An 11,298-nucleotide genomic window follows, 5' to 3' on the forward strand; every position below is an offset into this window, starting at 1 on the left:
AGGACCAAGGTTAAAGTCAAAATTAGCATTTGAAATAATTGAACAAACGCGATATGTGTTCTCATGCAAGGAAAAAGAGTCGCCTAAATACTATAGCAGATGTGTTTAATAGAGCATTGGATTCCGCTGACACTGCTTTCAACTATAAATCTAAATGAACGCCAAGGATTATATTATAAAAAAAGCTACCATGTTATAGCTCTTTTAGAATCTCTTGATTTTGAGCTTCCAATAACAGGGGCATGTGTAGACAATAATGATAATTAGGTTGAAGAAGGTGGACATAATGAATTCGAAATAATCAGGCTGGATTTTTTGGAGTTGTAGGAAAAGCGTTGGGAAGAATAAATTATTAACTGGACATCAAAATATGGAGTCACAAAACTTAACAAATTTTTGATTTAATTTTTCAGTGATCCAAATCAACTTTATAATGCAAATTTGCTAAAAATGTATGAATTAAATACATTTAGTGCACATTAATATATTTTAAAATAAATTTAAAAAAAAAATCCGAAACTTTAACAAATTGGTAAGGTGAGCGGAAAGCAAGGCGTGGTCGAATTGAAAAAAAAAATCCAAAATTGTTTATTTTATAAAAAATGGTAAAAATGCCGCAATTTGGCAAAAAGTCCCAAATTCATTTTTCATCATTTCGTCATTTTTATACTGCATACTGCAATGGGATCTTGAATGCCACCTATGGTATATTTTTATTATTTTTACGGTATATTAATTTGGTATGTATATTTAAAATTTAAGACCGCAATATTTTGCTTTAAATGAAATTGGGTTGCGGATATCTCACAGTCGAGGACACTTGACTGTTGTTGTTTGTTTATCAAAATGGCATAAATCAATATTTTCAAAAATCCCTACAACATTCTCTAGATATACCGATTTAGTTTATTTTTCGCCCAGTAGGTTGAAATTTACACCACTTGTACAACGTGCCACTGTGGCCCACCGAAACACGTCTCAGTGTGGGGGCTATAACATTTTATTTTGTTTTGTATTTTAAAATATATATTTCGCAACATTACGCAAGAGTTGAAAGTTACAAGGCATTTTTTAACTTAAATTAATTGGATTGAGAGAATGGTTTTTACCGCCTTAGCAGCGGTAATTGCTAAAAAAGTTCGTGATATAAACGTCTTGTCATGGATATATTATATATTTATATAGGTTCTCACATTCTTTTATGTATTATTATCTTTTATTCTTTGTGTAATAAATAAGAGATTTAGTAGTGAAATTTATATTTAGTACATAGATTGATCATTTTGTATTTGTAAAAATTATAAGTATCATAACAAAATGACGCTGGTTTGTTATTACTTACTATTTCCTTTGTATTCCAAATATCATAATTATAGGCATTTATTTTTTTTTATAAAATTAGCACTTTATTTGTATTTATTTAAAAGCTATTCCCAATATTAGTAGAATTTGTTTATCAATAGAAGGGTGTTAATAAACCCCAAAATATATAAGCATATTGCATACATATGTATATATTTTTAAACGTGATCATACTACTTTGCAATTGCTTTGCTCATTACTGAAACTCGTTCACTATGTTCCCTGATTTAGTCCAACATCATTGTGCCTTTTCCACATCTGTTATAGTTTAATGTTTCCATGACAACTATTGTTTATTAAAAATAAAGCTTTAATTTTTTTCTTAAAATCGAATTACTGACGACATAGTTTTCTTAAGATTCTTTTTACACTATTCCAAACATTTCTCTCTATATGCAATTCTAAGTTTTGCGACATTCACTAAATACATTCATTATTGCTTAAACTAATATTCGTTGTAAACGCATTATTCATATTCAATAAATGTTGATTATATCCTATCAATCATATAACACCCGCCTCCATCCACAAGTTTTCAATAATGAGCAGCTATATAATTATAACTATACGCTCAATAATAGGGTATAGTTCTGATATGAAAATAAACTGAGGCGCAGATTACACAGAGTATATATTAGCCTTAAGATTGGGCTTCATTAAATAAGAATTTTAAATGATTTTTTGCATGTTTGTTGCTTGGCAAAGAAAATTCGCATTGAAGCTTTTAAAGCTACATTTTACAACCTACACGTATATATAAAATGACTAACTATATTGTGGTTTGTCTTTTCAATGTTTAATTATGATACATTATTTTATAGTCTTTAGGTAATTTATTGATAGAAATTATGCGTGCTTATCACATTACAAACATTTGAATAAAACTAATTAACAATATTGCTAAATTTTGTTTATCTGCTTGAATATAAAATATGAGAACCTGAAGTAGGTGTAGGCAGGTTTGAACTACAAATAATTTTATAATAAAGTTAAACGAAAGCAAACTTCACAATGTCTTTAAAACTTGGGATATAAGGTTAATTTGCTAACAATCTTACATTGGACAAAAATAAAAGTTATCCATGTCAATGAGTATTCTTAGACGTTCAGTTAAAAGATTATAACTCAGCTTAGGAAATATGAATGTGCCTTCCCCTTTCCATTTTTGCTGATGGTTGCAAGAGGACCTATTAAGCAAAAAATAGAAGTATAAGAGGATATAGATAGATCAAATAGAAATCAGTTCAACTTTCCGTACCCTCAGTATCTGAGACGCTGGCCACGCCCATCGCCTTAAGCGACCGAAAGAGTGCACCTAAATTGGATCGTCCATCCAGGAATTTTTTCTCCAGGCGAACTATTGGTGCCTTTTTGCTTTTGGTCTGAGTATGCCAGACAAGTACCTCGGTGCAATTCATTCCCCTTGGCTCAATCTGATCAATGTGAAGTCCAATGCTGCGCAGGAACAAATCCTCCTCGTAACCTGGCTTGTAGGGCATATTTACATTGGGGTATAATGACATATAAGCCAGGTTAACAGCAAAACCTGCCATATCAACGGGCCATCGACGACCAGCTACCCAAGAGTCCAAAAAGGCCACAACTTTACCCTATAGGAGAGTTGTTAAACAGTTAATGGACAGCTCAAAAATAGCATGGTAGTTGTGGTTGTACTTACATCGCGCACTACCGGTCCACTGACCGCGTAGTCCGCTATCAGTCCAACAGGAAACATGGAGACACGCTGTGTCTGCCGGATTTCCGAGAACAGTCTCAGATCGTATGTATTGTCATCGTCTCCGAAATAAAGCACACCATTCGTGAGGTTGTGCTGTCGTATCCATTGCAGTGCCGCACGGCGATTTGCAACTCCCCTAGGCGCTGGCTTAGTACTCCGAAACTTATGGGGCATGGGACTGGATAAATGCGTAAACGGTATGCCTAAATAATTAGAAGAAAAGTGTTTAATATACTGAACGATCAATTTATACTTAATATGCAACTCATTCATTTTACACACATACCAATACGATTAAGCAACATATCCATATATGTATCACATCGCTCATAATCATTGGCGACCAGCCAGTGAATCCGAGGCACATGGAGGAGCGTGTGTGCCAGCCGCGTAAGCTCCGGTATTTGCTCCCGTCTTGGATATGTGGGGGTTACGAAATAGATCACAGGCAGCTGAGCGTAGGCACTGTGGGGCTTATCTTGCATGTACAAACGGCGATCTTCATGGCTTTCACTGCAGATGTGCAGCGACTCATTTAACGCGTGTGAACTTGAACTATCTGTAACAACAACAAAAAATACAGAATACAATTTAACGATTTCGCCCAAAAATATGCCATGTATTTTTAAATTTGTATTAACGTTCAAATGAACTTATTCTTTAATTGCTACACATGTTTGCAATTGACTTAGACTGCTCAACTTAGAACATTAATATTCATTTTAATGGTGGATAAATCTATTATATTGAGCTGTGATGTAAGTGATACAATATTCTTGTATTATGGCATATGTATTTTTATTTGTAAACGTCCGTTGCTTAATAAATATTTAGTTTTCAAATTAGTTCTAATGCACTATGGGGAATTTAACCAGTGTTATAGTACTAATTTATTAACTCGCAAACGATGGAACATTTGTCAATTCGTTTTTTTCTAGGGCTATATAAACTATATATTTCAATATTTCGGGGGAAAAGGACGTTGCACTTCCCCCGCCCATTTATTCTATTTACTTATTTTAGTTTAAAAAGTTTATATTAGCCTGTTATTTTTATAAAATTAAGTTTATAGCTTCAAATCGTAAAAAGAGGGCATACAACATTTTATATTGTTAAAAATAATCTTTCTTTAGTTAATAGAAAATGGTTTTTTTTTACAAATTTCACAACAGCACGTTTGCATACGGGACACTACAAGTAAAGCTGCACTGTTAATAGTTGTCCTAATAGTCATAAGAAATTGAACTTCTGAAAAAGGCGCAAATGGCAAAAACTGAAACTGAATTAGAAATTAAATACTCTATATATAAATTAAATACTCTCTATATACATGTTTATAGACACACAGTGAAACATTGTGTACAATATAAACCAGATTGTCAACCAAAGCAACCCCTAGTAAGTAGGCGTTTTTGCCCATACAAAACTATTTCTTTAATAACATCCACAATTTTTATCTGATCGCAACCAAATTTGCAGGAATCATAACTACTATAGTAATTATTGTATATAGCTTTAAAATTACGCTTGTTATTCGATTTTTTTGATTTTCGGGGGCGGAAGTGGGCGTGGCAAAAATTTGAAATAAACTTGATCTGCGTGCAAACATAACAAATGCTGTCGAAAAAATTATAGCTTTACCTCTTATAGTCTCTGAGATCTAGTTTTTCATACGGACAGACGGACGGACACACAGACGGACAGACACACAGACGGACAGACGGACATTGCTAGATCGTCTCGGCTGTTGATGCTGATCAAGAATATATATACTTTATAGGGTCGGAGATGTCTCGTTCTACCTGTTACATACATTTCCTGCCGGCACAAAGTTATTATACCCTTCTACCCTATGGGTAGCGGGTATAAAAAGATGTTAGTATTCACGGATAGGAAAAACATGAGGGACAAGCATCGAGTTGAAATTTCAATTCTAATTTATATTTACACAAATAGTATATTTCCACAAACACTGTACATACACGCTAATCTGTGAAATGATTAGAATCATTCATGTGCTAATAAAAACCCCATACAATTTGCTAAATTATGTAATGCTAATGTAGAGAATAGGAGTAATACATCTGTGTTTATATAAGTTATTTGCATAAACTTGCAATACCTAAATACAATATGATGTAATTCGATCGATGACAGCGATAAAGGCTTTAAAAACAAATATTAATATTATTCCTATATGTGTTAATTAAGGTCTTACAGATGCTGATGACACAAAAAAAGATTAAAAGTTAAGAATAGTCATTTTACAGTCTTATAGCATTTGAATTCTTCTTTAAATTTGAGTATGGAGTTTGAAAATTTCAAGGAGCGTTTGTCATTAAATATATTACAAATATCAGGTTCAATTATTTTCGTTTTATTTTAGTAGTATGTAATTTAGAATTATTAGGGAAAATGGTTAGAACAACTAATGTAGTGTATTTATGCACTCATTCAACGATAAGATAATTGATCAAAATACCAAATTCAATTAACTAATGGTATATTCGTTAGGGAATATTATTCATATAAGTTTACCTGCAATACACATAGTGCAGACAAATTAGCGTTAATGTGGGTTATAATCTGCCCCAAAAGACTATTAAAAACATCCCCTGATAAATCTATAAAGTCGAAAACATGCGACACGTACGCTAGAATATAGACCATTAGAACCACCCAAAAGAGATATGGCGCTGATGATAAGTTTCACGTGTACATTAACGTTAAAAGACATAATTGCAGTTGTTTTGTGTGGCCATCTATCAAAAGTCTTACACATTAATTACAACGGGTATCAGACAGAGCTCTTTTTTTAATAACTAATTAAGTATTGACCCAAGCGAGAATGACTCGTCTCAACATCGCATATGACACAGTGTGAGAAGAAAATCGTTGCCTGTCATGCATAAAGTATAAGATTGTTCTTAAGTGTTTACCCATACTCGAGTGTGGCCCATGAGCAAATAACTAAAGTGTAATGCTTTTAATTTTAGCGTAGTCTCTCTGAACACGCGACCTCAATTATCTCGCTATTTTGTTCTGCTTTGCCATTCATAAATGCCGCCACCGCCAAATGACTGATAAGCTCTCCCGCTAACGCTGCAATATAAACTGATTTCAGTATAGTAAAAAAACTCATTCTCCTATCTTCATACAACATCAGAAATATTTAGATACTATACATAAAATAGCATTTCTATGATTAATTGAATGCTCACGTATCTCTTGATTGCTATTATGGGAGTTATTTCCCAAATGGTTTTCAATTTGGGTTTCTTTTTCTTATCACTCATTGTCTGGTTATACCCTGTGTAGCGAAAATTAGTGTAAAAACAAAGCACACCCGACTAATGTTAATGAATATTCTTGACCAGTCGCTCTAGCAATAAGTGATGGACGATGAACTTTAATGTACTTACGCTAATAATGATTACAAGCTAAATAAAATAATCTGCTACGAGGAATTTATTATAAAGTATAGAGTATTCGGAGTGAGCCACACTTGCAGGTTAATATAACGCGTTCAGTTAATGACTAAAGTACCCACTTATGTCTGGCAATGTTTCGAACTATTGCTACTTGAACCAACAATGATTCATAATATTGTTATCAATAGGTTTTATATAACATCTCAATTGTCATAAAATATTGATTAAATAAAAAAAGGTAATAAATACTTCTTATGTTTATTCCAAAAAATTACGAGTCACGTATATTTAATCTAAACATTCTCTTTAATCATGAGGAATTGAATAATCCAATTTATATTCTTTTCCGATAAATTGCCGTAAATATTCATGTTTTCAGGAAATCACAACCATTAAAACTCTCATTTTTGCTCATTCTGCATTAGAATTTGGATAATCTGGTGCGATTTCACTACAAAGCCATTGAAAGTGTGAATGCAAGAAACTAGTGTGCTTTGCTGAATGGTGTGCAATTCGAAAAATTGCTAAATAAATATTATACAGCTACATTTGTATGTGCAATTGCAAATCACAAATATTAATCTTATAGACAACAGAAACATGGCCGTGGCGTGTCAAAAGAGCATTAACAAAAGTCAACTAAAGGGAAATTATCGTAAATTTCAATCCGAATTGAATCTGTCATTTCCCAACACCTAAATTAAATTTCTAACTGAACTATGTCGAGCAATTTGAAAAATTAAATACCAAAAATTATACATATTCAAATGATTTCAATTAAATGTTTTGTTCTTCAGCTCTTAAAGGGGAAGAAACCAATTAACTCAGCTCGAAAATCACATATGATATATAGATAGCATTGAGTGAAGGAAAAGACTCTAATTAAGTCATTTAACATTGTGACTGACGCTTCGAGAACTGTGTGAACTGACGGCTTGACTGTAGACTTTATTAACTGATTGTACAGATAACAATGAAATATTTTTATATAACATAATGATAAATAAACAATTTAAAAGTTTGCGACCTCTGTATGGGTTGGTAGGTTAGCTTTTAAATGAACACATTAAAAGAGATGAATGTCGATGATGTTTCAAGTTTCGTGATAAGGAACCCTCCATGAAGAAATTGTAAAGCTTTTTACATAATAATTACTCAAGATAATCGGCTTATCTTATCAAGTATCAGTTAATACCAGATAGTATTCAGACTGGAGTCGATCAACATTTAGAATTAAGAAGTAGGAATCTCTATCTTAAGATAACAACATTCTAATAAAAAGCTCTATGTCATTTTTTGTATTCTTTTCTTGCTTTACATTAAAAAAATGATTATACAAATTTACACTAGAATTATGGTCGAACTGACAATTAGGCTATACAAAACTCATAAAAGAAATTGAAAGGCTGTAAGTACTGTTCGTTGCATAAGGAAGCGTTAATGATTAAATAAATCATTTAAAATTAAAAGCAAAAATCGAAAAATAAAAGCATTCCGAACCAATAAAGCAATGGGTCTGGAAAGAAAGTCGATCGATATGCACCCAATCAGCCGCAACCGCAACAAATGGTGGCAAATGTTGGTCGAATAGAAAAAACGTGGAATTAGCGATAAATTACGTATAAGAAATTAAAAGCAGAGAACCGGAAAATGTGGCCTTGACATGCAGAGCAGCCACGGCTATAAAATAGCGTAGCAGTCTATCGATAAAATATTCAACAGAAAAGACAGTGCCGAGCAAATTAAGCCAATTACAGCTAAATAATAAATAGTGAAAAGCCGCGCGAAGCAACAGCTACAACAACAAACAGTTAACAAGCTAGAACAGTCATCTAACTAACTGAAAACCCCAACGTCACACCGACCACTTATGTGCATGCAATGATTACCGCAATACTTTGAGGCTCAAAGCAACGGGTGGCTACTGAGCGGGCTGAACAGACGGGTGGTTGTTACAGGGAAGAGTAATGCGAATTCGTGTAGAACTGACAGTGACTGCCAAAGAAGGCCAAGGCGAAAGTGCAAACTGTTTAGGAAAGACAAGGAAAGAGGACCAACGCGTAGTGTGTGTGAGATGTTCGGGTGTCGAGTGTTTGCTCGTTAGTCAGTCGGTTATGTGACTTGTTTTGTTATTGTTAAGCAAGCCACTTGTACATTGGACTGTACTAACCCACTTGAAGTCTCTTCATGTAATGATTTTTATATTATTTTAACACTGTCTTATTGTCTAGAAAAATGTTAGTTTTAAAGTAATTTATTTAAATTAACGTATTTATATTTTCCGCAAAAGTGAACCCCAATATAGAATTTTTAATAAGTGATAACTTTTAAGTTTTTAGTCAATGCTAATCAAGAATATATATTTTACATAGACTCATATGTATAAGCAGATTCAGATTATTTGGTATTTATTTTTACTTTCTCACTTGATACGAATATTACAATTTGCTGACTTATTTTGATAGACCCAAAATTAAATAAATAGCAAAAATAAAATTTTGTTTGATTGAGAAGAGGATTATCTTATTTAATTTAATTAAATGAATCGCACAAGAATACAATACGGATTTTTGGCAAAATTAGTTTAATAAAATTAGTATACATTTTGTGAGACACTCTTAAAACGACTTTTCTTTCTTGTCATTTAAAAATCGTTGTTTTTATTTATATTTTATAAACGCTCGTATGATTTCACCTACTTATTACTTAAATATTTATTTACTAAAAATGCGTATTCTCTTCGACAGACCTTTGTCTGTCTGTTAGACTTATTCTCGCTTTGATTTGCAATGTATCATTATTGTTTTGGTGAATTCTTATATTTATAATCTATTTGTAATAGAATAGATTATTCTATAAATGAACCAACTATATAAATATAATATGATTTATTACAATGTTTGCGACAACGGTTAAAGATCAATGAAAAGTGGTTTTAATAATATTTTGGAGTCAAATGAAATAAAGTAAAATTAAAATGATACCTATAAATATCTAAACATTTTAAAGTTAAAGGATGCAATTTTCTCCTCGGCAAAAAATCAGTGTTTGAACACTTCGTTGTCAACAGACGACACCACAGAAATGCTCATACACTGATAAGTAGTAAATTTACAAATTTTTTTTAAAAATCGACATAAAATAAAGAATGAATCAAAGCGATTGAACCGCTTACTTAAAACTGCGGGAAAGTGAAAGTCGCAGTGTGGATTCATTTTCAACCCGCAACGAAGTTGCAATGTTCAATGCACTGCGAACAGCTCTCTTTGTTCAGAAAGAATGCGAGAGTGTGAGAAAGAGAGTAAGATAAGAGGTTGTCAGATTGGGTATGAGGTCAATGGAGAGATAAAAAGATAAGGCTTACTTTGATTCTCATTCTTGGGCTTATTCGTAAGGAACTTGAATTCAGAGACTTGATATGGAAAAGGCACCCATCGCTTACCTTGACCACTGTGCGGCTCGAAGTCATCGTCTCCATCATTAAAGCTTCCGCCCAGTCCCAGTGCCTGTGAGCTGAACATTAAGTAGAAGATCACACAGAAAGACGCAATAATCAAGATTGGCAGCCAGTAGCGACGTCTACTCGGCCCAGGGCGACTCAGGCGAGGTGCCATGCCCATGCCCAATTCTGGAGTCCTATTGTTGTTATCGTAGTCAGCGAGTTGTGGATGATAGTGTAGGTTGTACTGGTTGCTGAGCATAGATGATCTGTGATCAGTGTCTACCAGCTGCTCCTGCTCTTCACAATCTTGGTCGTCGTCGGATGCGCGCAGCTCTAGTGGAAAGTAGTGGGCACTTGGCATTGTGCTGCAGCCCTAGTGGCAGCTGCTATGGCATATCAATTGCAACTGCAACAGCAACGGAGGCAACAGCAACTGCGGCAGCTGATGATTGTTGTGACGCAAACAACGGCAGAGACTCGTATGGCGACAATGCCGAACTGTGCTTGCCATTTGATCCGACTTGTGTTTTTGTTTTTGGCTGCTTCTTAACGCCGTATTTTGTATAGTGGTTTCTCTTCTCAAATCTGAATATGTTTGGCGTGAATTACACAATGATCTGTCCACTTTGCACTGCTTGGTCGCGCTTTCTTACAATGTTTTTGCTTTATTATACATATGTATGCACACTATGCACTTTGCTCGCTGTCGCCAAATTTGCCAAACAAAAGTCTATAAAAATAACATAAAAGCTAGCTCACCCATTCGCACACCCGTATTTACACTTTTATATATTACGTATACGTCGTATTTATCTATATTTTGTTTTTTGTGTGTTTGTTTTTTGCCTACTCGTTCAGCAAAAAATCGGAACTGAAAAATGTTGCTTTTTATATACGCTTCTATTATTTATTTCGGCTATTCCCACTTGCTTTTGTTGTTGCCTCAATGAGTTTGACAGCGCCACTGAACGCAGCCCAGCAGTGCTTGAAGTGAGAGAGTACTTACCATACGGCTTGCGCTCTCTTTTTTCTCTTCCATACGCTCTCTCTACTACACTCCCAGTTTTGTCTGTTGTTTAATTTTCTGTCAGTCACCACCACAGCTGGCACAGGGCTACATCATTTGGTTGTTGTCTTCGTTACCTGCGATTTGTTTTCTTATCTATCGATAAGCGCACTGTTCAGTTCGTTTTTGTAATATTAAAAAGCATTTATAATCTATTTCCACTGCACCGAAAATCTCGAAAAAAAGTCGTGTTTTCTATGATACATTCGCGAGCTACGTAGAAATATCGAACGCACTTTTTAAGTAATCACGCGATATT

The 11,298-nt window shown here is 33.9% G+C and overlaps 1 protein-coding gene across 2 annotated transcripts; it reads right to left on the minus strand.

Annotated features, from left to right (window-relative positions):
* Positions 1-1,391: 1,391 nt before the first annotated feature.
* Positions 1,392-10,939, minus strand: LOC133842554 (galactosylgalactosylxylosylprotein 3-beta-glucuronosyltransferase S). 2 transcript variants are annotated; one of them, XM_062275700.1, is made up of 5 exons: positions 9,896-10,939; positions 3,387-3,659; positions 3,041-3,303; positions 2,621-2,972; positions 1,392-2,549 (listed from the first exon to the last, which is right to left on the minus strand). In XM_062275700.1, the coding sequence occupies exons 1-5, from the start codon at positions 10,332-10,334 to the stop codon at positions 2,488-2,490; spliced, it is 1,389 nt and encodes a 462-aa protein (XP_062131684.1). In that variant the 5' UTR covers positions 10,335-10,939; the 3' UTR covers positions 1,392-2,487. The 2 variants fall into 2 exon arrangements, with proteins under 2 accessions (XP_062131684.1, XP_062131689.1); XM_062275705.1 differs by having other exon boundaries at positions 1,394-2,549; positions 9,974-10,938.
* Between the last annotated feature and the right edge of the window lie 359 nt (positions 10,940-11,298).

This window comes from Drosophila sulfurigaster, chromosome 2L (assembly GCF_023558435.1).
Source record: "Drosophila sulfurigaster albostrigata strain 15112-1811.04 chromosome 2L, ASM2355843v2, whole genome shotgun sequence".
In the NCBI taxonomy this organism is placed as follows: domain Eukaryota; kingdom Metazoa; phylum Arthropoda; class Insecta; order Diptera; family Drosophilidae; genus Drosophila; species Drosophila sulfurigaster.